Source organism: Mycteria americana, chromosome 4 (genome assembly GCF_035582795.1).
Source record: "Mycteria americana isolate JAX WOST 10 ecotype Jacksonville Zoo and Gardens chromosome 4, USCA_MyAme_1.0, whole genome shotgun sequence".
NCBI lineage: Eukaryota > Metazoa > Chordata > Aves > Ciconiiformes > Ciconiidae > Mycteria > Mycteria americana.
This window is the reverse complement of record NC_134368.1, coordinates 38,338,428-38,365,718: the sequence shown is the minus strand read 5'-3', so window position 1 is coordinate 38,365,718 and position 27,291 is coordinate 38,338,428. Positions and strand designations below refer to the sequence as shown.

The 27,291-nt window shown below is 38.0% G+C and overlaps 1 protein-coding gene across 20 annotated transcripts in view; it reads left to right on the top strand.

The window, feature by feature from the left end:
* Nucleotides 1-27,291, top strand: part of TENM3 (teneurin transmembrane protein 3) — a 502,889-nt gene that overhangs the window by 401,579 nt on the left and 74,019 nt on the right. For 19 of the 20 annotated variants that reach the window (XM_075500260.1, XM_075500278.1, XM_075500277.1 and 16 more), the window contains 6 exons: nucleotides 671-885; nucleotides 7,517-7,727; nucleotides 8,231-8,332; nucleotides 8,494-8,688; nucleotides 10,008-10,208; nucleotides 13,182-13,367. In XM_075500260.1, the coding sequence (XP_075356375.1) occupies nucleotides 671-885; nucleotides 7,517-7,727; nucleotides 8,231-8,332; nucleotides 8,494-8,688; nucleotides 10,008-10,208; nucleotides 13,182-13,367 (1,110 nt within the window). The remainder of the gene's footprint in view (nucleotides 1-670; nucleotides 886-7,516; nucleotides 7,728-8,230; nucleotides 8,333-8,493; nucleotides 8,689-10,007; nucleotides 10,209-13,181; nucleotides 13,368-27,291) is intronic. The other variant, XM_075500262.1, reaches the window with a different exon arrangement.

Sequence of the window (27,291 nt, the reverse complement as noted above, 5' to 3'; positions counted from 1 at the left end):
GATATAGTGAAAGTACCAGGCTTTGACATGCTGTTATACATTTTATTCAGGAGACAGTGTGGACAACGAGGTGATAACAAGCTTGGGGCTGAGGGAGTGCAGACGATGTAGGCATTATGGGGACCAAAGGCATAAGGACATAGGCACAATGGAGCAAGAAACATTGCCTTTCTTTTTGGGGAATGCAAAAACAAAAAATAGGAAACCAGAGCTGTAGACATTGTTAGTATTGTATAAATGCTCTGATATTTAATGTAAAAAAGACTGTATGTTCGTTCTCTTGACTGCTTATGTTTATGTATCTATTATTCTTAAAATCTGTATGCTGCATTTCCCTTTACCTTAAATTTTTTTAGTGTGAGACTTTATACTGGAAAACCCTGTTAACATACTTGGGGGAAAAAAATGAATAGTTTAATGTAGATCCTAAAACAGTTTCTGTAATGCTAGTGCTTGGGGAAGTTACAGTATTTTTTACTTGGCAGGTATTTATGGTATCTTTGCCTTTTTATTTCCAAATCAGTGAATTCCCTGGGATCTTATATTCAGAAAGATTGTCAGGTAACATTTTATCTGAGGTGATTCTAAATATTTGATGGTTTATATGAAAGATGATTGAAAGCAAGAAAGGAATACTAATTTTTAATCTCTTATTCTTCTAACCTGTCAGGAAAATTAGGGGGATTTGCACAAGAAAACAACACTATAGATTCTGGAGAACTTGATATAGGCCGAAGAGCGATACAAGAAGTTCCCCCTGGGATTTTTTGGAGATCACAACTGTTCATTGATCAGCCACAATTTCTAAAATTCAATATATCCCTTCAGAAAGATGCATTGATTGGAGTATATGGCCGAAAAGGCTTACCACCTTCACACACACAGGTGAGAAGTGCTTGCATTAAAAAGTAGGACACGTTATTGAGAACTGTGGGCTTGTATCTTTTGTATCTTTTTACTTTCTCAGGATTACATCCTTTTCCATTTTGCTGATTTTTGTTTTTACTTTTTATACTTTATTGATCTCATGTAATGTCCAAAACATTTATAATACTGTAAGTGATGGGATCTAAAAAGGGGGAGGGGGGGGGCGGAATTCTTATATATGAGCTGTTCTGAATGCTGTGAGCAACGATGATGCTTTAGATACGGAGTTGTTTCATGCAGAATTTATAGGTACTTTTTTTCTTCTGTGGTATATAGACGTATCTTTAAAAATCTAAGCAAACTGATACAGCAACTTATGGCCACACACGTGGTCAAGGGTGCCTGGCAAAGACTGCATTTGCCAAATTTCCAAGCAAGAAGACAACAGGTTTTTGAGGAAGTTTCAGTTTGTTCTACAAGCAAATGCTACAGTATTTACAGCTTGGTGTCTCATTAAATAAATACATAAAAGAAAAGATACCTAGTATTTGTCTACGAAGATACAATGAACTGGGGTTGTAAAAGTGTCAGTCTTCACTAGATTTAGTGTCTTGAAAATTTGTTCTTAATAAATCCAGAGGATTTATTCTGCTCCACCCCTCAGAAGGTTTCTAACAAGACTTTTTATTGCATATGGCCATGCATTTGCCTAGTAACAAAGAAACAGTTTTAATCCATAGTTACAGAAAAGTTAAAGTATAAAAGAATGTATAGTCATCTGGATTGGCAAGAGAAAAGGAGAATCATTGTCTGAGATGGTATTTTAGAATCAATTGTATTCAGATTTTATTTTCAAGATTTAAGACCCTCCTAGTTTAGATTTCTTGCAGCTCAATATTTGTCCAAGTGCCGGCTCTGAACCACTATTCCACCTGAAAAGAGAGTTGAGCTCATGCTCCTCTACCCCATTTAGAGAATTATGCAACATCTTACTGATTTATATTTTTTTAAAGTATATGGATTTGCCCTGGACACAACTCTAAGTATATCAGCCTAATGGTAGAATTGGATTGATGCTTGACTATTATGCCTGATACGCAGGTGCAACAGCAAATCCATAACTGCAAAATTCAATTTTTTTTTTTTTTAATCCCACAGGTTTTTTCTTTTATTTGCATGCTACTGCACTATTTAAATTTATTTCATTTTTTCTTCAGGCATAACTTTTAAAAGACCTAGAACATAGAAATATTGCTAATTATATCACCTATTTAGCAGTCACAAACTACAGAGGAAGGATTAGGGTCATCAAAGGAGTTTCATGCAGTTAAAATCACAGAATGTTACATTAGCTTTATTTTTTAATTTAGTTTCCATTAAACTACAAACAATTTACTGACCGCAGAAAATGCACTTACGTTTATTTAAAAATTTGATCCTCATAAAAATGATTAAATGCATTTTCTTCAGACCTTCACATATGAACACCCACCCTCAGGCTGACAACAAGCATGAGAAATTCTAGCTCAAAGAAAATTGATTCAGAAAGTTATCAGCCATTGGAAATAGGGGTTTGGAATACAAATGCCATCTCAATGATAACAATAATAACAGGAGCTAGGGGAATACATGTGCAGCAAGAATGAATGAAACTGAAGAAGCTGATCTGGACCATGCATTTATATGAGAAGTTATGCAAGTAGACACGTCTATGAAAAATGATCCTTCCTTGATTCCTTATCCTGGCAAAAGATTGAAATAAGGGTGCCCTTTATCCAAAAACTCAGGAAAAGAAGATAACTAAATCTGCTTCCCATCATCTGTGTTACACAGACTCCTTTCCCATTGGATTCCTACTACCCAAGTGCTTATTCATGTTTAAGTATGAGGCAACAGAAAGAATCATATGCAAATCCTGCTACTATATCTCCTGTAGTTTCTGTGACATTTTGGATATATTGTTCCCAGGATATAGGTCAAGGTCTCTTGTCCTGTTTTTGCCTGGTATATAATTAGAGTATTTTTTACAAACCATTTGACTGACACTTGATACCTTGAAAAATTAGGCATGCTTACTTACCAATGCCCTGGTGAACTTCTAGGGCTGCTGAAGATTCCCAAGGGTGTGGGGTTATCAGAATGTTTATATGGCCTTGAACCCAGTGGTGTCTGGTTTAGGTGCCTGAGATAAAGCATGTATATTATCTCCTAAAAATGCAGTTCCAGTGAGCGGTTGGGGGTTTTTTGTGACTGTGCTCCTGCACATGGGGGAATTAAATGGAGTAAACTATTTCTCAACAGTTTAGGCCTTTCTGCCACAAAGTCCTAATCACAGGACTTTGATGAAGACACAACTTGTACTGGTAAAATATGTATTTTACCAAAGTAGCTTATATAAACAGAATAAGGTATTTAGGCAAAAGGATGTCTAATGAAATAGAACATTGAGGGGTTTGCAACCATAAATGTATTTATTGTTTTCTTATTTCCCCTAACCCTTATGGCTTGTACTGACAAAAGTTCTTAACTGCAAGTCAGGCATAGCTGGCAGGGGCAGACTAACAGCTGATTCTGGGCTTCACTGCATATCCTTCCATCGGACGAGGCAGCTTACTCATATAGCTCCAAGTGTCACAGGAACATATTAGAAAAACACATGAATGTCCACGCTGGGTCTCATCAAAGGCCCATCTAGCTCAGCATTCTGTCTGTGATGGTGGCCATTAGCAGATATGTAGAGATTAACATAGCAGCATGACAGATTTGTAGTGATTCTTCCTACAATACGCTCTTGGCTTCAAGCGTTTTAAGGCTGAAGGACTTCCTGAGTCAAAGGTGCTGTCTTTGTATTTTACAGCCTTTGAGAGATTCTTTTTTCCTGTGAATTTGCGTAGTCACCTTTGAACCTATGGAAGCTTTTAGCATCCGTGACATTTGCAGCAAGGAGTTTCACAGCTTAACTACACATCTCACACTATACTCCTCAGTGTGTTTTGAGGCAGCCTCCTGATAGTTTTAGTTTGACACCCTGTTGGTAGTGTTTTGGAAGAGGCAGTGAAGAGTTTCTCACCAATTTCTTCTCCATGCCACCCTTGATTTATAGATCTCTAGTGTCCTCAATGAGTTGTATTTTTTCCCAGTCTGTTTTGTCATTCTTTGTATGAAAGCTCCTTCAACCCTTGATCATCCTTGTCTTTTTCTGAATGTTGTCCAGTTTTACTGCAGCCTTTTCGAGATAGGGAGACCACAACAGCAAAGAATGTAGCAGATGCTTAACTACGATGGTTTCATACAATGCCTTAATGATGTCTGCTTTTTTTTTCAGTTGTAGAACTGATATTTCTATAGATCTGTCTACCATAGCTCCAAGATCTCATCCCAGAATGATAAAAGTTGGCTCAGAGCCCATCTCCGGATGTGTAAAGCTAGGGTTGTTTCATGAGGACTTTGAAAAGTAGGATCTCACCCATACATATCACTTCATGTCTGCGTCTCTTGAATGCTCTCTGCCCTTATCTCCTAGTCACAGAGTGACAAGTGCTAATAACAAAATTTATGCAAATGAGCAACTGCTGCCTGTTTCTCAAACGTCAGTATTTGAATTTTCAGATCTTATGTTAAATAATAGAGAACTGATTACTACCTGCACTCTGCCAGCATTTGTAAAGTTTCCTTACCAGCTGTCCCCCTCCAATATCTTTGCTCATATGCCTATGATACCCTACATGTGTCACCACACACCACCGTCTTCTTCAGCTCCCTCCTTACAGCTTCAGTGTTTCTGTGAATATCTGCCTTCTCTCCATGTCACCTTTGGCTATGACGCAAAGCTTGCATATTACATTTGCCACCTTGTTCTCCACTTCTCTCCCAAACCCTTTGCCTGTTTATCCACCTCTTTTTTGTATCCAGTTAAAAGCAGACAGTGAGTAAGAGGAAACTGGAGTCTATCTTTCCATAGCTGTACAACCTCTGATGCCAATTATCCTACTGCTGCGAGGGACATAATGAAAGCATGATAGAAATGAGCTTGGGAGAGATCTCAAGAAGTCTTTTAGTTTACACCCTCGTCTTGGAACAGAATCGACTGTATCTAAACCGTACCTATCAGTTGCTTAGCATTTCATTATAAAATAATAACAGAATGCAGCAAATTTAAGTCTCCTGTCCCATAATCCAAAATAATAGGGATACAGCATGTAGGAAATTGTTTGATATATTGTAATCGGGAAAGAATTTTTGATTGTGTTTCCATATTATCTTTAGGTACTGAAATCGGTCTCAAGCACAGCCACTATGTGTGTGTCACAGACCGATCTGAGATGCATAGTTCTCTCTTTCTGGGGAATCATAAATAAATCAACCAGAAATAATTGACGGTGGCTGTCCATTCAAAACCCAATCAATGCGAGCCTGAAAGTCTTTGTGACACTTTCTAAAAATGTCAGTTCCATTGCAGGCAGAGAATCAATATGTTTATTTAAAGAGACTTTAGGAATAAAAAAAGGACTTTGGTTTAAAGCAAAACTGAGTGGAATGGTAGGGCAAATCAGTGCATTTAGACTCAATATAAAGGTAATTAATTTATCTTCATAGGAGGAAAATAAAATTTGTATGTTTTTTGCTCATGAAGATAATTGTTTTTCCAGTCTCTTTCTGTTATCGTGTCCTAAATATAAAAAAATAGCCTTTAAAAGGGTTAAGATCAATTATCGGGTTTTGCTGTGGGGCAGAATGAACAGTAAATTCCCCTCTGTATGGCTTTTAAAATGTAGTCTAAAATGGTGTTCTGATAACAGCATATGTCCTTATTACATTACAAATACAAAATCATTAATTATACCATGCTTGTCAGCCATTAGTATACTCTTTGTGGTCATCAAGTAGTGTAATCACTTGTTCCTGTATCAAAAATATGGTTTTAATCTGAAATTGTTCTCGTACAAAAAATGATCCTCTGCAGTATACAAATTACAAGGCCGCTTCTAATGTCCATAAATAACTTGTTAAAACTCCCTGACCTTTCTCTTTTTTAAAATATTAGTGAAAAACACGACGAGAAAGAAGTGTTCTTGAGTCAGGCGGGAGGGAAAAAAAAAAAAACCCAAATAAATTGTTTTTCTCTCTCTCACAAAATAAGATAAATATTTAATTTTCTGACAAATGAGAATGTTGAATGGTTTTGAATAATTGGTGCTCTCCCAAAACGGTTGCATTCGTTTTCATGTGGTGCAGCACGTACATTCAAAGTGACAGCATACCGAGGTACCGGCTTCTGCACATCCTAATCACATTATGTTCTATTCTGCTGGTTCAGACATAGCTGGAAAAGTGTCTCAGGTGTTGATAGAGGCATATTAACTATGCATTTCCTTCACAACCCAAATGGTAGGAACCTAATTGTGATTACGGGGGAGGAACATTCTTACAGTAGCATTGAATTTTGGCCTGCAATTCCAAGAAGAGAACATAAGTACTTAAGCCCTTGTTGCGGGACAAAGGCTATCGTGTTTTCTTTTGTCCCAGGAGCAGTTTCTGAAGGTCACAAGTCAGGATGTAAAACCACTGATTCTCTGGTCCTGGTAACCGATGTTATTCTAGCTCAGGTGAATCAGCAGTTTCACATACTGGCCTTTAACAGACCCTAGATGTAATTCCATTTGAGACAGATCCCAAACGTGTGGGAAGATTGAAGGTTTACGTGTTACAGTTACTTCATACAATAAACGTGTCAGAGTAAAAGTGAAACTGTGAGCAGACTCGGCAGGAAAAGCAGAGACTCTACCACAAGCAAGAATGCACTTTAATTTTCCTGCCTGTTTAATTTTGCTATATACACATTGATCTTTACATGATAAATGTGCAGAAGACATTTTTCAAGCCGTGAGAGCAGACTCCCAGACAGTGTAAATCAATTCAGGGCCCAGAGCAGATTTAGCCCTGCAGGTGCTATTAGCACTAGTGAAGATTAACATGCATAACATCTCTGGTTGTGAATTTGCTTGTTGTATCAGCTGAGATGCTGCTACATTTGTCCAAGCCCCACTGATGGTTGTTAACAAAACAGTATGTGCTGTCCATTGACCTGAGGTACCCTATTTTTTGTCAGTTTGTCATTTTCAACAGTTGCAATGTTTTATGCTTTCCATCTCCTCTTTTGGGCTCCTATGGTAGGAAGTAAAGCTCTTGCTCTCCTTCCTGCAGAACTCCAGACTGTCTGAAAGGGGGATTGGGCAATTTAATCCTTCCTCTGAAACTACATGAAAAGCAAAGTACATTATTGGTGTTGGATATTACTATTAACCCATATGCATATAACACACTTTGAAAGGTAGCTCTCACCTGTAATTCAGGTGGCAGTCATGACTGCAGACTCATTTCAACTGATGTTTTCTTCCCCCCAATGTATGTAATAGGTTCATTGCCCACTTGTCACCAAAAAAGCCACTCTAAGAAGCATGAGGACTAGTTGGTATTTTTGTTTGAAGTCTTAGCAAGGGGCAAAGAAATAAGCAAGGGTTGGTTTCAGCTCCTGCTTCCCTGCTCCTAAACGAAACTCTTGGTCAAAATACAAGCATGTTGTGGGGAAGCTGGTGGTGCGATGGGTCATCCCATGACTTGTCAAGCTCTTGTCTGTTCCTCCCCGCAGTACGACTTTGTGGAGCTCCTGGATGGCAGCCGGCTGATTGCAAGGGAGCAACGCAACCTGCTGGAGTCAGAGCGAGCAGGGCGGCAGGCGAGGTCTGTCAGTCTCCACGAGGCAGGTTTTATCCAGTATTTGGATTCTGGCATCTGGCACCTGGCCTTTTATAACGATGGGAAAAATGCGGAGCAGGTGTCTTTTAATACCATAATTATAGGTAAGCATAATCTTCAAAGCTCTTACCAAACACCAGGCTCTGGTCAGGTTTTTTAGGAATACAGAGATAGGTTTTCGTAGTTAAATGATCTGACTTTTTTCACAGGTTTTCCATTCGTAATGTTTCTTTTGCTGCTCAGAATAAAATGCAGAATATATATTTTAATTACTTGGTCTCAGGCATAGGAAGTATACCTCCTTGTAAAACAGTGCTTGAAAGCAGGACTCTGTTTTCAAGTATTTGTGAAATGGCACAGGGCTGGATTTTAAGTATAGAGCTCATATGGTTTTACCATTATAATTTGAGCCTTTTTGTTGGAATGTAATGTCCTAAGCTAGTAGAGGCATCAGCAATAGAAAATCACAGCTATTCGTGCGCTTCAAACAAACCAAACGTAAACACTTCTCTCGGAGCGGGAGCACGCTGTCAGTTAGTAGTGGTTCAAATGATAGGTACTTCATGCGGTGGGCGTCTGTGAATTATCCTCCTTTTTTTCCCTTTAGAATCTGTGGTGGAATGCCCCCGAAATTGCCATGGTAACGGCGAATGCGTTTCTGGATCCTGCCATTGTTTTCCTGGATTTCTGGGCCCCGATTGTTCGAGAGGTAAATCAACCCAATGCTTTTCTCAAGTCAGTTTAAGCAAGCATGAAGACAAATACATCGGGAAAGCAAACTGGCATGTGACTTGCTTCTTAGATGTTCTTCTTTATAAAGCTTTGGTGAAGAACTTGCTTTTCATTTTTCTGCTGTGTTTTATTTCACAGCAGCCTGCCCGGTGCTGTGTAGCGGCAATGGGCAGTACTCCAAAGGACGCTGCCTGTGTTACAGCGGCTGGAAGGGCACCGAGTGTGATGTGCCTACAACTCAGTGCATCGATCCCCAGTGTGGGGGCCGGGGCATTTGCATCATGGGCTCTTGTGCCTGCAACTCCGGATACAAAGGAGAAAACTGTGAAGAAGGTAAATGAGTAAATATTTACCCCGGCACCTGCTGTTGTTGGTCAGGTTTCCAGCTGGCACATCCCGCTCTATCGATTTTGCTAGATCTAGATCATACACACTAATGGGGTTTCTTCAAAAATCATTTTAGAATACTAAAAGTCAAGTTTGGGAATCACTATTATCACTGAATTCTACAGAATTATTAGACTTTATTTATTCTCAAGTAACCAGTGGGAAAATTCTTAATAATGTGTGATATCGTTTTGTTTGCCAGCATATTTTTATTTATTTTTTCTGGATGAGGTCAGCTAAGAAGAAAGCACACAAAAAATAGATGTTGGAATACAGGAAGACTTACTGAATTTTCACAGTATAGAATAAATCATTAATGTATTGCATTTGTTAGTGATCTTTTCCACCAACCATATTGTGGAAAGTGCTGATTCAAATGTATCAGAGTGAAAAATGATGCGTCATTTTTGTAGTCCAGAGATGTACATAATAATATTGGTGTGCTGCAAAATGCAGTTCATTTTCCATTCTATTTTTTTAGGGAGTAAAAAGCACCATTTTCTTCCTCAATCAAATTGATTTTATTGATCTCCACATACAAAGTAATGCAATTAAGTCTCTGGAATTAAATTTTCAGACCATTGACCCTACAAGTGTAACATTTTATTGAGTCAAATTGCTAAATTAAATCTCGTCATCTAAAGCACATTAAAGTGAATTAAGACAGATAGACAGTATGCAACTCATTCATTTCTGAAACAAGCTGAGGGTCCTATACAGCTGTCAAAACTCTGTAGTGGTGGATCGGGTCAGTTGATACAGAGTGCTGCAGGGAATCCAACACTCGTTACACTGTGATTAGGCAGAACAGAGATCAGTTGCCCAAGACCCAAAGCCAATCTTGTTGTAATTCAGAAAAATTAGCAAACCTTGAAAGGTTCTCCGTTAACTCAGTGGTAGCCTGTAAATGTCTTGATGTCAGTTATGTGCACACACAAATTTCACAATACCAGAAAGTGATGTGGAAGCGAGGTGTTTTTACAAAGAGAATTGCTGCTATGCAATTAGTGATGATAAAGAGTGATTTGCCTTGTAGCCAGAGAAGGGAGGCTGGCACCAGGATACCTTGGTCCGCTCTGTCTTTTCCTCACTCATTGAAACTTCTCAGCTTCAACCTAAAGTTTACTTTTAAGATGAGTGCAATGCTGCCTATTTCACAAGTTCTTAAAATGTTGATTAAGCCCAAAAGTGCCGCGAGCATCTAGGGGTCGATTACTGTTGTTAGGAATGACAAGTTTAAGCTGATCTTTCTCATCTCCCCGCAGCGGATTGCTTGGACCCAGCCTGCTCCAGCCACGGCGTGTGCATCCACGGCGAGTGCCACTGCAACCCAGGCTGGGGTGGCAACAACTGTGAAATCCTGAAGACGATGTGCCCTGACCAGTGCTCTGGCCACGGCACCTACCTTCAAGAGAGTGGTACCTGCACCTGCGACCCCAACTGGACAGGTCCAGACTGCTCCAATGGTAAGGGTTAAAAGCACTCATATTCTAAAATGATGGCATCTCGAATAGCAGCATTTTAATGACATTATTGTGTTAGGACCTGACCTGCTGAGCTGATGGAAGTCTTTGAGTTGACTTCAGCATGAACTGTGAATTGATTCAAAGGTTCGAAATAATTGATGAATTTGAAGTATTTGAAAATCAATGTATTTGTTGGTATCTTTTAGCTGCCTTCACCTGGTAACTTCAGGTACTTCACATGCAAGTACAGAATGTTCTTTGTACAATATATGGATCTAAGTATCATCTTACCTAATACGTCTATTTAGAAACTTAAAACTACACTAGTGAAACTAGAGACAGTCCCATTTTAAAAATCTCTCCAGCTAATTGGAGGTATTTTTCTTGAAAAACAGACAGTGTTCCAGTTTGAAGGCAAAGGGAATGCAAGAATGAATACTAAAGAGCTTTCAAGGAAGGGTGCAGGCTGCTAGGGTGGAACGAGTTGGTAGGAGTGAAGAAGCAGAGGGATTTCTTGAGGTCTGAAACTGAGCTTATTAAAACCATAGTCTAGGCTTAGAAACAAAAGGAGAAAATGGCTGGAGGCACTATCACAGAGAGCAGAATCTAAATATTTATAAAGTATGACAGCAGCCTTTTGACAAATACGAGTTTTTAGAATATTGTTTGGTAGCCACATATCAAAAGATAAATCATGTCTAACTGTGAGACATATATTTGTCTAAAACAGTTCATCTAACAACTCAGATGGTTTTGTTAATGAAAACTGAACACATGGGCTAGCTGGGTTTGTGCCAGCTTATGAATTAATGTAACTTTTTCATGAGGAACCAGCTTTTTGAAGCAAATGTACTTCCTGACCAGGATCTGTGATACTCCATAATGGTTTATGTGTGAGAGTGATAGGACAGAGTTCCAAACATTCAAGAAAAAGTGACAGAGAGAAGAAAATGTTGTCTTCTGTTAAATTTGTTTAGAAGAAAAAATTCTTCTCTGAACATTTCTAGCACTAAAAATGGCTATTTGTGAGAGACCCTTTCTAGTTCTCAGGCAAAACATGGGTCCTCTATTTCTTGACAGTGTCCTCTACGCTATTTTTGATTATTCAATTATGCTCCATCTTTTACTTATGTTTCAAGGAGTGATTGGTCATTAAAATAACATAAAGTATTTCTGATCTTCTCAAAAATTTCATGAGTGTCAAACTTACAAAAGAGCTTTGTAAAAATACGCACACACTATTTGCTGAAGTCGTGCAAAATGACCTTCAGACTGGTACACTAAAGAAGTAAATCTTACCCATAAACATTTTGTTAAGCTGCTAGAAGAAAAAAAGAATGAGTTATTTCCATCAGAGGGGTTTATAGGTTTGAAATCAGCAGAGCTTTCCTCTATATTCATCAGCAGTTTGTCCGTTAATTAGCCCTTCAATTCCACTTCAATTAAATTAACTCTAATTAATAAGTTCATTACAAAGATTGACGCACCTTGCTCAAAGCTAGTGTGCTAAAAGCTGATAAACACCTTCACCCTAATGAAAAATTGATTAGATTGAAGAGAAATAAACCTTTCTTTCTTGGAGCTGCGTTGACGTTTTGTGACTCTAAAGTTAATCAAGCCATCTTGCATCGCTTAATCAAAAATTTAATTCAAAGTAGATATAAAATGCTGTATAGGAAAAAAAAAAAGGGAGGGAGAAATTACAGCTGTCTTTCTCCATAAAGGTTTTGGGCTGTTTCTTCTGGGAAATATCACAGCTCCTTGATACCGTGTTTAATGTTCCACAGCACTTTGAGACAGAGGGTTATACTCTATGGGGGAAGAAAAACACTGTTGAGTGGGAAACTGGAAACCTTTGTTGCACTGAATGCTTCTTTCTTTTGCTGTTGAAAATAATTTCAGTCTTTTATTACTAAACTGTTTGTTGTCTTTCACAAGAAAACAAAAACTAAATACAGTTCTTCTATGAACCAGTACGTGGTTACAGCCAGCTGTATGCCAAGGAACTGAAGAAGTTCCTCAGGCTGTATTGTATCTCCTCTTGTTTTCTGTTGTCTGCTTAGCAGAAGTAAAGTTTGCTGGAGTCTGACTAAATGAACCAAAACTGTAAATGCAAAATCTGGCAGTCTAAATTATCATCTTGTATTAGCTGAGACTTAACATGCGTTGTTTGGCCTCTGACTACCTTTGGCTGTTAATGTATTTTTCAATTATTCTATCAGTTACATGATCCTGTTACTATATGTAAATGACAAGTTAAATTGCTGTATGCTGATTTATTTTTTTTAACAATCTATTATTTAAACCAGACTGTTCATAGCTGTCACTGATACAAATTTACTGAAAGTAAAAGAGAATCATCTTTTATATTTAACAGATGTGTCAGTATGTCAGCATAGTACTAATTTGTCTCACTAAGGCTGATTCTTTATAATGAAAAAATATGTCAGAAATGGCACATTTTTACTTTGAAAGAAAACAGGGAGCAGGGTAGGGAGGGGAAGCCTTGTTAAAATGAACTTGCATTAATTCTAGATTTTCACTCACGACGCACAATGACCTAGGTATATGGTACATTTAGTCACTAGGAGTACACTGTTAGTTCTAGTAGGTCTAAGTGCCATATAATCTAAGTTACAAAAGGTTACTCTTAAGACATACGTGATCACAAAAAATATGACTGAAAATTACTCAGAGCTAACAGAAGAGCTGTGGACACTTAAGCACGGCTAAGTCTGCTGAATGACTAAGTGAGCATTAGCATAGAGATAAAACTCTGTACTCCATATTCTGTTGGGTCCTACCTGCAAATGCCTTTGACAGTAAATTCCTTTGATTTAATTTTCAAAGATTTTGCCTTTCTTATTCTTCACATGTTGAATTAAAATGTAGCGCTGCTAATTAATGCATATCCTCTCTCTCCTGTGTGCACTCTCTGCCTCCTTTTCTCCCCCTCTCTCCTCTCAAATCCAGAAATCTGTTCGGTGGACTGCGGCACACATGGCGTGTGCATGGGTGGCACGTGTCGCTGCGAGGAGGGCTGGACAGGCGCAGCCTGCAACCAGAGAGCCTGCCATCCCCGCTGCGCGGAGCATGGCACCTGTAAAGATGGGAAGTGTGAATGTAGCCAGGGATGGAACGGAGAGCACTGTACCATTGGTAGGCTGGCTATGCTTTACCCTGTCTTCGCTGCAAAATTCAAACAGCCAGCGCTGCTGGCCACGTCTGAATAAGAAGTGTATTACTTTAAAGCTTGTTTCTTCAAACAGAATATTTGCACGTGTCAGTCTGTGTAGAGGAGTTGATATTTCAGGAAATGAAATGGTTATATAATGGTTCATCAGTTCTTTATACCTAGTTTGCCATGAAAAGGAGGTGGAAGAATTTCCTTTTCAGTCTTTTCCCTTTAACTGCCTTTTTCTGAGGGGGAGGTTACTTTTATTTTAAACTGTAAATATATTATTTGATCTGTGCTTTTCTATTTTTATGTGATAGCTTTATGTCTTTCGGAAATGAAGCTTCCTATTGTTTTTCTTTTTTTTTTCTTTTATGGAGAAGAAGCTCTGAAAAGTGACTTGCCTACACAAAAATGTCACTTCCACCTTGTAATAACGTGATCTAGCTGCCCAAAATTATCTTCTTGTCAACATAATGCTCTATTTTAGAATTACATGGAATTTCTTACATGTAAATAATGTAACAGCAGTTTAATACAGGTGATTGAGAAGAAGCTGTCCTTATTACAGCTTCATGTTTCTGTAACCGAGTTAGTTCTAGTGCTGGGAAACCTTTGGAAATTACTGTGCCTTTATCAATGGAGCTTTTCTTACTCAGTTATTTACAGTCCATACATCCATATATGGGATATCCCTCTCCACTGCACAGAGCTTGACAGTAAGCTAGCATGAGAAATTACACATGTAAATAAAGGGACTAAGAAAAAGTGGAGGAGCAGTTACCAAAATGTTTAGCATTTTTATCCTTTTTATGATTTTGTATAGCTGTAGCGCTAAGGAGTTCCCTTCCACACTAATCCCTCTTTGTGCAAGACACTGCAGGTCTGTAACAGAGAAGGAGGGTCCTATCCAAACAATTTTTGTCTCAGCATAACCACACAGAGAAACTATTGCATGACAACAGGTAGGAAGCACAGACAAAGGAACAGGCAATCGTCTAACTATGAGAGATGACTAGGTTGTACTTAGGTGTGCGGGGAGCATTGCACAAACCTCAGCAAAGGCTGTGACAGGAGTAACAACGGGGCTCTGCAGGTATTTATGGGGCACATCTCCCAAGTGCGAGAAGCATCATGGCTAAGCACTGTAGAGGTGGATTGAACAGACAACGAAAGAAGTAGCCACAGGTCAGACAAAGGCAAGAATAACATCGAGAGATGGGGAAATCATGGATAATCTGAATAGTGCAAAAAAATTCCAATAAGTAAAAAAAACCCCATAGTTTTATGTTTGGAGAGATGGAGGAGAGGTGATGTAGCCAAAGCAAGAGGATAGGACAATAAGTCTAATAGCAGTAGAGCTGATGGATGTGAATATAGCTTGATTTGCTTCTGCCACAAGCTAAAAAGAAGTTTGAGAATTTTAACTTTTGTGGATGTTTTGGAAAGGCTGTAACTCCGAATGTGTTAGCACAGCTAAACCATCACTGGGGCATGAGTATCTAGAAAATAGTAAAACCCAGGCTGCGTTCCTGGGTAGCTTACAGCCCTGAGTGAGAAGCGGGGTGGTGGTGCTGCACTTGGTGGTCACGGGAAACAGTGGTGTGAGCTTTGAGGGCAGGGAAAATGAGGACCTATTACAGCTGTATTAACTGATACCCACATCACTGCACCAGGAAGATGAGGCAAGGTTTTATTTTGTAGAAAGGAGTCTGGTGTGAAGTAGTAAGATTGATTTGTGAATTATTTTTTACAGAAATCAGAATCGATTTTTTTGTTGTTGTTTATTAATGAGATTGCTCAGATGTATGAGGGAGAGTGAACCAAGGTGCATCTGCAGAATTCCAGGGAGAATTGGTAGGGTTAACATTTTTGAGGAGCTTCCAGAAAACCTGCTGACAAAGAGAGTAGAGAGGTGGGGAGAGAACTGCTTTCTGAACAATAAAATAAAGTAAATCTTTGGAAGTAGGATAAAGCCTTTCCCTTGACCGCTTTAACTTGCCAACGAGCAATTACTCAGCAGATCGCTCTGCTGTTGGTCTCACTGACCTTGGCAGCATTTCAAGGGTTGTAGTTATACACGGATGAACTGCTCTTGAACAATTTTTCCAACATATTAAGCACAAACAAGTTTTTCCTCAGCACTGGGTGAGCAGGTCTGTCTTCCCACCTGTTTATTCTTTAAATGGGTGTTTACTTTGCGGCTGCTGCTGTAAAGATCGTTTGATTTGTTTATATTGCCCTTACAACCTCCAAGACAAGTAATGAGGTACAGGCTTTAGCCTGCTGTTATATTTATTTTTCTTAGAGCTATTTTCTTCAGAAGCCTGGTGTTATGGAGAAACCAGGTCATTTTATTGCTCATTTCCAAGAGTGTTTCTACTTAGTGGAGTAAAAATTGCTGCTTCCTCAGCTTGGTAAATGAAGAGTCAATTTGCCTTTCTCTCACCTGCCCTAGAGTAGATAGTAGCTCTTTCTGAGCAATACATTTCTGAACACGAAGGACATCAGAATGTTTCTCCATGAAAACCATTTTTTTATTGTCATCCTCTATTTGTAACCCAAGCATTTCTATGCTACTTACACTCTCAACTTGGTAGCAGAATATTTACGTAACTTGTGTTGCGCATACGAAAGACTCCCACTCTCCCTTTATATGTCTAAAAATAAACAATTGCATCGTTCTTATTTCTAAAAGTCATTAACCATTTAGCTGCAGTAGAAATGCAGGTATATTTGTTTGATGCACCTATTAGCTGGAAGTCACATGAAGTGCAGTGGCCTAAATTTACAACTTCTTTGGGAAAGGAATATTCCAGAGAAGTTGTAAATGTTAAGGGCAATGCATTTAATCACTTTTTGGGAAAGGAATAGCCCACCAGATCTCTACCTGGATGCACAAAATGGAGTAGATATGTGTGCATTAATCACAGAGGCACTAACTGGAGTGTGTATTGAATTGTGAAGCGTGGATGCTGTTTAAAATGGTAAAAATTTTTTGCACCTCAACTAATGATTTTTATATATTTCCAAATGCTGAATATCTGTCCAGTCTCATTTTCAGTTAGCCCACTGTTTGTATTGTTAGCTGACATGTGTTAAAGGGTAGAAAGAAGGAAAAACCAAACCTATCTCCTTAATTAAAACAAGGTAGTCCTTAGTTTTATTCCACTCTAATATCTTTTAAACCCTAGATTGCTCCTTGAGTTATGCTGATTTTTATGTATGCTTCAAGATATTCAAATGGAAATTTGGCCAAAGGAAATTCTAATTGCTCTAAACTTCCAGAGACCATTTGTTTATTCTTCAGACATTGGCAAGCAAGATCATAGACGATTGCAAATGTTTGCTTTTTTGTTCAGACAAAATTTAGACGTCTGCTTCTTAGCATAACTTTGTTAATCATCAGTTTAACAAAGCCCTAAGGCTACAGATTACAAGACAAATTGGGAAATAATATATATGTATTTTATATACATTTGATTTGTGAGAGAGAACAGAATAGACTAAATAAAGCAGATTTTTTTTTCTGTTTTGAAACAATGTGTGTAGTAAGGTGGGCAAGATTGTTTTGACTAATGCGGTAAACCTGATGTGTGTTGCTGATACCCACTGTTCCATTGTGCATCTCTGGCACAGGGTAGCTCTGACTTCAATACCACACCTGATATGAGCCACACCTGTGAGTCATTGCCTTTGCTCTGAACACATACTTCCAAAGATTTATATCAAAGATGTTCAGCAGATAACTACATGCTCAGTGTTGTGGTGAAATGAATCTAATGACAATTAACAAAATTCAAGATTTATTGGTATTGTTTAGCATCTTACAGGATTTAACTAAACACTGGCAATATATGTTCCAAATACTAAGCAATTTAAATTGCTTACTGTCTTTTCCCTCCTGCAACTGAAAGATTTTACCATTTCCTGTATCCATGTGAGAACAGGTTAAATCAACAGTTTACTGCAAAGCTATGGAAAATCACCTGTTGATTGTTTATTTGGTCTGGGAGTGACACTCATGGGTCTGAGGTGAAAATCCATATATTACTTTGTGAAGCTCAACCTGCAGCTCAATGTGATACAAGACCACACATGCACAGCTGGTGCCCAGGTGATAGCCTGGATGAAAATTTGTTCTGTAATTAAGTTTTCGTAACACAGTTGTGCTAAAATATGGTTTTGTTTCCTTTCTGTCCTGGCTTGCAATGAGTTCAGTGACCCTCTCCTGTCTGAGTAGTTGTTTTGTGAGATTGGAACAGATATTATTTCAGAAAGTCTATTATTTTTTGTGATATAACTGGCATGTACCATGAGTAAATTAAGTAACTGTCATAGGAAGCCCATAAATATGAATACTTTTCCAGCTGCTTTTCCACTAAACTCTGTTAGCTGAATGAAATTAGTAAATAATTATGTTGGTGGGGAATCTGCTATATCCATGTGCTGTGTAACATCTCAGTTTTACAATGCAGCTTAATTTTTTCTATAGACCAAATTAGTTTTGGAGTAATCTAAATTGCAAATTGGCCAATTTGCATTAAAACTATGCCTTCTTGTTCAGATTTGTCAACACCTCTTTTTTAAAAAGTCTTTTAACATTAAGCATGGGTGGGTAAGACCATCTGTTTATGGAGCTTGCCTGCAGCTCCATTACTTAACACATGAGACAGGTTACAGCTGTTTAATTGTTATCGTGTTGAACGATTATCTTTCAGTCCAAAATTAATATTTATATATGTATGCATGGAAAGCATGTCGTTAAACATAAGTGATCTAAATGTGGATTAATGTCATTAAGCATTCATATTAATCCCTCGGGAGGGCTGAAGTTAGCATCATGGTATTCATGCTACTTTTGAGTGCTGCACGAGGCTACTTTACCTGGTACACAGAACTGAAATTCAAATCCAATGGTAGTCCACTGTAGAATTCTACAGCTTGTAATATGTTTTTATTCCAGTGAGAATTGGTTTGTCTTCTAAGAATTTCCCCTAAAATTTAGTTGAGAAAAAAATCACAAGGGGCAGCAAAGTATTTATTTTAACCTTTTTCTTTGCATGAAATGACATTAACATGACATTAAAACCAATCAAACCAAAAATAAATTTTCTTCAGCAAGAGGTTTCTAGTTTCAGCTATTTTAGCGAGAAAAACAAGAAAGTAATCTGGTTTAGATTTTCAGAATTGTGAAAAAAAAAAAAAATAAATAACATCTAGAGCAGGCTCCCATAAGTGCATTTCCATTAGTGCAGACTCTATCCTGGTTGCTGCTTAAAATGGTTTTCAGACTATGGACAAACATGAAGGCATTTGTGGGCTGATTTTCTACGTGACCATGAGCAGTGTAAGCTCAGAAGTACTGCTAGTGTTGAGGAATGCTAAGAAGTAATCTGCTCCACTAAGTTACGTGGTCTGCACCTGCTCTCTTCAACACGTGTTTAGCTTAGGGCTCCTTATATTGCAGATTTCAAATATGACTACAGGGAAATGACATTTTACCTCTTTATAAGATCAGAGAGCAAGTCAAGACAAATATGTTCCTCCTGTTAATTAAAGGAAGTGCTTATAGAAAACTTGATAATGGCTATATATCATTACACTATATATTTTTGAAGTATGGGCTTGACAAAGTCATGGACCAATTTGAGGGCTCGATTGATCTTCTCCACATTTGCAGGTTAGAAGGAGAGCAGCATGGATAACTGGTATTATGATGACCACCATCATTTTAGTACTGATGCTAAGTTGCCAAGCATGGTTTACTTTTCTCCGACGTTTAAATTACTGAGAATATTCACATTTCATAGTGTTTTAATGTGTCAGGTATTTAATGTACCTTAAAGCATACATGCCAAGAATTCCTCATAAATTTTAAGACTCTTTTGAGATTTTAGAATTTTGATGGGAAGGAAATTTTTGTCCTTCAAATTAGAATAATTACTGCTGCATTAATATATTCTGTAATTACAAAAATTTCTAAACGTATGTTTTTCTTTAGTTTTGAGTTCATGGAATTATACCTCAGTACAAAATTAATCTTAAAAGTAAGATTGTATCTGAATGAAGGTATGACCTTTGACATTCAAACAGTTTATTCTCAGATAAAATTAACCAAAGATTGAAAAATAATTACATCAAATATCAATTAGTTCACCATAATATTGTGAATGAAATCCTACTTTCAAAACACCTGACTACATTGGAGTCAGGATTTCACCACAATATTTATACCTGTACCCTCAATGCAAAATCTTCCTGGAAAAGAAAAGATAACTTTCTTGGCACCCAGAGGACTGATAACCACAGTTTAACAAGATTTCATGAAATTTAGTACAATTATGTTTTTGATCTTTCCTGTGCCTGAAGAGCATGTTATTAATTTGCCAGGCCAAGCCTTGAATATGCAAAATACTTGTACATTTGGTAACTATAAAAATATTCAATTACCAGGTAAATTTAAGATAGTGCGTGCGTATCTGAAGCTGTGAAAAAAAAGTGAATTATTGGTCAGGCCTTAGCACATTTCAAGACCAAGTATCTCAAATACAAATTATCTGTTAGCATACTTTAAATTGCTAATTGGTTGATTTGCATTTAAATGAGGACCACATGTGAAGTTCCAGTTAGGCACATTTTCAGAAAACATCAGAATCCTCTGAGATGTGAAGAATTTTAAAGCATATTGAAAGCTTACTTGAGCTGAAGTGGCCAGAAAGTAAGTGCTTTTGTACGTTGTAGAGTTGCATGCTGCTCGGATGCACTCTGAAAGTGCTTCCAGTCAGGAAGAAGGATGGAAACAATAATGCTTCCTGTCCCATTCCATCCTGTAAGACATCTTCAAGCCAAATTTATCTTTCCTTCAGTTCTTAACGTAAGCGTCAGGTTTTACCTGCATCTGTCCGAGGCAGGTCTTTGCAAGTTTGTCAGAGGTCTCAAACAGGTATTTGAACTTTTTCAGCCTGTACATGTGAGACAGTTTTAAATCCTTAATGGTATATACCCTTTCTTCTAAATCCTTTTCCAGGTAATTAGATGTTAAATAGGAAACAACACTGCTCATGAACATATCAGCAGTCCCAAACTTCCTATGTCTATTATATCCTTAAAAGCAACTGAACCTTTTATTCCTAGATACATGTGGCTTTCCAGTAATAATGATGAGAAATCTTACTTTATAGTAAAGTTGGGATGGACTCCAGAACAAAAAATCTAAAGGGTAGTGGGCTTCTGTTCCCTCGTACGTAAAAACCCATGAATGATAGCTGCAAAGAACAGTTGCAGTTTTGACAAGGGATAAACTGCAGTGAATTCGGGTCTCTCTGCAGAAACGTATGCAGCAGATACCTCTGCTGCAGGTCTACGTAGAAATTGGAGAAGAGTGCAGAAATTATGAAGAAGGTATGATTTCAGGGTGAGGATTATGTTTTGGCCTATGCAGGAAGGAAAACAAAATTGCCTGAAACTATTATTCCATCCATGTGTTCTCCTTTACAAGAAGGGCAAGATGGGAATTTAGGAGTAAAAACGTATCAAAAGGAAAGAGCGTTTGTAATCCTCCTCTGTTGGCAGCAATGCTCTGAACATATGGTATGTCTAAGACAAGGTTCTTATAAACTCAGAGAAAGGATGACGACCATGAGCTGCTTACAGTGGAAGAACATGTGCTTTCAGTACTGTTCAGTGATGAACAGAGAGAATTACATTTCCAAATGATACCAAAGCCCGCTGCCCCCAAGCACTTTGGAAGACAGGACAAGAATTTAAAATTACTTTAACAAATAGAACAGGCTCTGCAGGAAAATAAGGTGCAATTCAACAAATGCTGGGTTCTGTGCTTAAGTAAGAATAATCAACTGCACAAATTCAAGTTAGGAAGCAGCTTTCCAGGCAGAAGAGACTCAGAAAAGGCTGTCGTGGACGATATATTTGACATGAGTGAACCACTCTGAAGACAGGCTAGAACAGTGGCTTTAAAATTTTATGAATCCTGGACTCCTGTAAGTTTTCTGGTAGAGGTGGGGAGCATTTCGGAAATTGCATATGAATGCATGGCTTTTTTTTGTCACTCTTTGAGCATAAAAGAGTTGCTTAAAGGAGTCAATACACTATTCTCCAAGTCTGCTGTGGGTAGGATAAGAAATACTGGGTTTAAATATCACAAGGGATATTTGGTCTTTTACATTCAAAAGATGTTTTAATTGTCAGGATAGTTAAACTTTGGCTGGTGGAAGTGAGAGGAACTTAAGGGGGATCTGGTAGCCAGGTCAAGGAGAAGTAAACCACCATGGACTGAGTCTTGAATAGGTTAGAGGGGTCAGGCCAGAGCCGTCAACTCTGGGTTTTGTACCAGTTCCCCCAAAACAAATACACAAACCTGTTTACACAAACTGCATTATCCCTAAAGCTTGCAATGAAACTCTCAAGAGTTTCTCTTCTGTTGGCAAGCATCTGTGAAACCACTGATAAAGTGTGTGCCTCGTCCCCTGCTACTGCTTGGCTGTGCAGGGAGTAAGAAATAATGTTCATAACACTGTGTTAGCACAAATGGCAGAAGCATAGGTGGTTCATCTAAGCTTCCCTGTTGCTCACCGTGAAAAAAAAGTAATGTCACAGAATGGATTATCTTTTTTTTTTAGTTTACTTTATGTGCATAGGACTTCAGAACTTTCAAATGCACAAGAAACATGTTAAAAGAACATTAGTAAAGTTGCAAAATCAAGAACATAAAGTCAGGAAGCCACAAGACAACACTGTTACATGTCATTATCATTATATCATATATAAGAGAAGATATATATTATAGCACATGAACACAATTGTAATAAAAAATAGTATGCTATCTTTAACTACTTTTCCCTCTGCACCTGATGGACCTGATTTAAGAATGTTGCAAGGCTGTGCAGGGCTGTCTCATGCAGAAACTCCCCTTAATTTGTGCCAGGGACCGGTGCACGGGGTGATCTCCTGGTTAAGCATGATTTTGAAGAACTGGATTCCACCCTCGCTTCTACCACGTATTTTCTATCAGTCATTCACAAAGGCAAACTTTAAAAGAGTGTCCTCTGACCATTCTTCGTTTTCTGGGGACCTGACTTGCTTGTGTGTGAATTGCTAAAATGCTGGTTTGTGTATGAAATCCTATGTAAGTATTCTGGAAAATCATACCATAGGTGTTTGCAGCCAAATGGGTGGAGACTTTTTACTTTAATCTTTCTATGCCTTAGTTACCCACCTGTAAAATGAGATAAGAATACATTCTCTGCTCACACCAGTAGTGTGAAGATAATATACTAAATAATTTTGATTTTAAGAGGAAGGTGGTAGTAGAAGAGTCTGGAAGAAAAGTTACTTCTTTGTTTAGGTTAGCATCGTGTGCCTGCTACTAGGGCATCAGCCATTTGTTGTTCATGAGAGAATGAGTGCTGAATGAGGACTGTCAGCTCTGTACACTGATGAAGGGTAGAAGGGTATAAAAATTGCACAGGTAGCCATAAACCTGGCATCGCCTAAATTTTGGGTGTTTGACTTGACCACTCTCATGATATTGTTGTAATATGGGGAGGGGGTTGTTTGTCCTATGGATCGTAAACAAAGTTTTATACAGATATTAAAAACTAATTAAAACATTAAGTGAAGATATTAAAACTTTCTAACTACGAAGAAATAGGCAAATGTATAGAAAGCTTAAGGTAAACAGTAGAATATCAACGTACCATAGTTTGCTTGCAGTCAGTTTTTCTACCAAGAAATTAAGATGGCATTTTGACCTGTTATCTCCTTATATGACACTAAGTGCAAAGTTATGCAGAAGTGTGAACATGACTGAGGCAAGATACGTTGTTCCCATCTTCCTGTAGATGTGTGTCTGAGAGCATGAAGTTTGTGTTAGCAGCAGAGATATGTATGCAATCGTTTCCCAGTGAATGGGGTTTGCTGTACTGAGTTGTGGGAGACAAGCAGAGTAAGCAAAGCTGAGCTTGCTAGGAGAGGAGCAGGACAGCGTTCTTCATTGTTGCTCCATACTGAAATTATTTCTTCGTCATCTTCCCCCCCCCCCGCCCCCTTTGGCTCTCTTCTCTCTTTCTAATTTCTCCTTTCTGTTTTCTTTTAGAGGGAGAGGCTGTAATGCAGTAAGGAAGGGAGAAGGCTGATAGTATTAGTGGAGAGGAGGCAGGGGTTCAGCTCATGCTTTCAAGGTGGAGGAAGCAAAAAACCTTAAAAGTAGTTTTTCATTTAGGCAGACCTTGATTGACATGGCTTTGGTCACATTGCTTTGTATTTTTGCTTCACATCGGCTGGTGCTATGAGGTCAAGCTCTGCTCTTACGGCAACATAACTCATGACTCCAGTGGAGCTGTTGTGAGTTGACACTGTAATGGCACTATGTATACACTACAAAAAATATATGGCATGTTGTAGTCTAGTGTACATTTTACAAAGATTATGATGGGTGAAGATGTCTGGTGGAGGATAATAATGTAAACTAATAGAAATGTAAATTTGCTATACAGTATTTAGAAGCATGTCACTGTTATAATCCTTTATGACAGAATAATCAGAATAAAGCAGTGTTATAAGTACCAATTAAGGAACATTGAATCAATGGGTATGTGACTCATGCTGATTTAAACAGGAGCTGATTGGGATAAATGGATTTAATATGTACTTTTATTCTGTGGCTATTCTGTCATACCTGGAGGAAGTAGCATATGAATAATCTAAGGAAGACACTGACTTACATCTCTGATATGAGACTAATGGGAGACATTAAATTAAAAAAATGTCTGGGTTCTGACTGGTTATGAAACATGCTGTGTTAAATGTGAATTTGCCTGACTGTTATCAGTTCTTTGTAAAATACATTTATCTGCCACATATTTATATAAATATCCACACACATTGGTAACACCATTTATATTTTACATTGTATGAATTTTGAATGCCACTTACATCTTCTTGGGTTTTGACTATCCTAGAAAATGTACAAATTTGGTATCTTCATTTTTGTTTTTCTTCATTCCATTTGGAGCTATATGAAGTCCCTCTACTCCTGGAAATAATAGCAAGATTTTAAATTTCACAATCTTAAACTCTGCGAGAATACCCTTGTAGGTATATTGTCTGGTCTATAATTAGACTTTTTAAGGACTTAACATAACCCACACATGCCAGATGCGTAAATATCTTGCCAAGGAGCACCTGCTGAGATGCTCCATCCTACTGAAGTGCTCCAAATCCCACCTAGAATTCTCTATGCAGAGGGAAAAAGGCTTGTATTTTGTACTTCCACACAGAGCTGGGTTCATTCCTGTTTCAGTTGCAGTGCCATGAAGATAAGGAAGACAGCATGGCTAGTTAAACTTCACTGTAAAGTTATACTATTTTTGGTCACTCGTTTTCTGCTTTTTTATCCTTCTAGGATGCTGCATGTTAACCAAAATAGTTTCTAACGTTGTCCTTAATGTCAACTGACCATCAGTAAAAGGATGCTGGAAGATAGAACTTGTTTTCCAAGAATTATAGGTTTATGGTCTGGAACTGACTTCTTATAAGACTACTGGATACAAAAAATCTTAAAGAGCATTTTCTTAATCCCTTTTTTTTTAAATGCAGATTGGATTTCTGAAAGGAAATAGCATGTGGGGGCCTGGGATTGCAGGGACTATTTTCAGTTGCCTAGGAGGGTTTTTTTCTGTTCTGTTTTGTTACCTATCCCTACATTTGTAGAGGCATTTAATGTTTCACTGGTGGACAGATGCATTCCCCAGACAGACCTAATTGCTTCCATTTTATGGAATAAAGCTTGATTTTTCCTCCACGCATACTACACAGTGTTCTAAGAGCAGCGGTGTAGGAGCAAGGGGAATTATACTGGATGAGTAAGAGAAGAATTTGATCCACCCTGAAATGCAGCTGTATCACTTTTCTTTTTGTTTGTGGTTAATGTGAAAAGCTACTTAGTTTGTTGCTGCTGTTCTAAATGTTCTGTAATTGATGTTTTCACGTCCTTACTTTGTCTACCTTTAACCTTACCATTATAGGAAAAAACAAAAACCTGTGCAGTGGACACCTGACACTTTCTTCGAGAGAGAGGGACTAGAAAGTTTCCACCTCTTAGTCGTAGCAGTGACTGTGGCTTCTGTGAGACTATGTATCTCATCACCTCCCTCCTTGGGGTCGGGAAGAGCTTTTTCCCATTCGTCCAAACTGGAGGAGGTGCCATGGTTGGAAATGCCTTTCTTACCCATCTGATACACAAAGTTGAGGGTTAATAGCAAGTGACAGAGTACTTGCCAGACAGAGGCCATCATCCAGCAGGGTTTTAGAAAAGGTCAGATTTTGAAAGTAAAAGAGCCCATGAGGGCTCTGTTGAGAGACCTTGTCCACAGCAAAACCAGGGGATTGAATCCAACATTGTTGACTCAGCTTGGCATGTCCCCGCTGCAATAGTCTGTAATATCCCAGCACCTTATGTGCAGGTGGCTGGGTTTGGTAGCCTGCGATGGACCTGTCCTACGTGGTTTTGCTATATGACATTAACGCCTTTAACACAACTGCAGTTGATGTCTGTTTCCTGAAAGTAAGGAGGGAACCTATAACTCATCTCTGCTGTGTTTCATGTATTAAAAGTAGGGTCTGCTGCTTTAAATCCATCTTGTGCTCTGTCTGTCATTCATCCATCTGCCTCCTCAAATTTTTTGTGAAATTTTAAGTGTCATAACTTATGACAAAAAAGTCTTGCTATTCTTGTATATACCATGTTAGTTATTTTTATACATCTAAAGCCTAAGTTTAATTTTCGCCCGTTTTTCCAAATGAAATGGATCACCACGCTACTAGCCCCACTACGCCTTCTTTCACCCCATATATACGATCTAACTTACTTTACATAATTGGTGTGTGTGCTCAGAAGAATAACATGGCTGAATTGAAGCAGAAGAAAACTATTCCTCCTAAAAATCCTGTTAATCCAATCGGAATTAAGATAGCGTGCTGGTTATGCTCTCAGAGTCATACGTGACCTGCAAATCAAAGATCTTCCAGTATGGTCAGTGTGTTAAAGCTCATAAGCTAAGTAATTACTCTTATGTTGTGTTGAAAATGGAATTTTTTAACTAGCTTTAATTATATTTTTGTTATATGTAAAAATCAGAGCATGTGAAGAGAAGTCAGAAGAAAAACATAGAAAGGTAGCATCTCTTTCTTCTGCAGGCTCCTTTCTAAAATAGTTTCATTGAATCATGACGATGTTTGCTGAAAAGAGAATTTCTTGCATTTTTAAAAGCTTTAAAATACATTTTCATTTTGTAATGTAAGACCTCTCATGTCAGGTGCACCTGCTTGATTTGCATGTGAATTCTGAACAATTCTTGTTTTATGTGATACTTCTGAAATGTCTGTCTGTTTTTTTTTTCTTTTTAATTCTCAAGCTCACTATTTGGATAAGATAGTGAAAGGTACTGTATATTTGCTCTTTGATGACATGTCTATACCTACATATACTTCTTTTATATGAATATATAGTTACAAACATACTAGTCTGGGCAAAAGAATCTTCTCTTACATACATTCCATGGATTATAGATTTAACTCATATGACTTTCAACTCATCTCAAATTAAAAATGAAAGCTTGCTTATATTATATAAAATAATTTTATCAGTAATTATACATTTATATACAAACTGTATACATGTATTAGATTTTGTTTGAACCAAAAACTGAAGATAGTGTTCATTTGCTGTTTGGTGCATTTTCTTTGTCAGTTTTGTCATTGGACCTCTACCTACAAAACTGTAAATATTTAGGAAACAAAGCAAAATGATACTGTTGTCATAGAACAAGCGTCATTAGTTTCTAGAGAACAGATTAATTATAGATATGTGTGCATTTATATATAGAC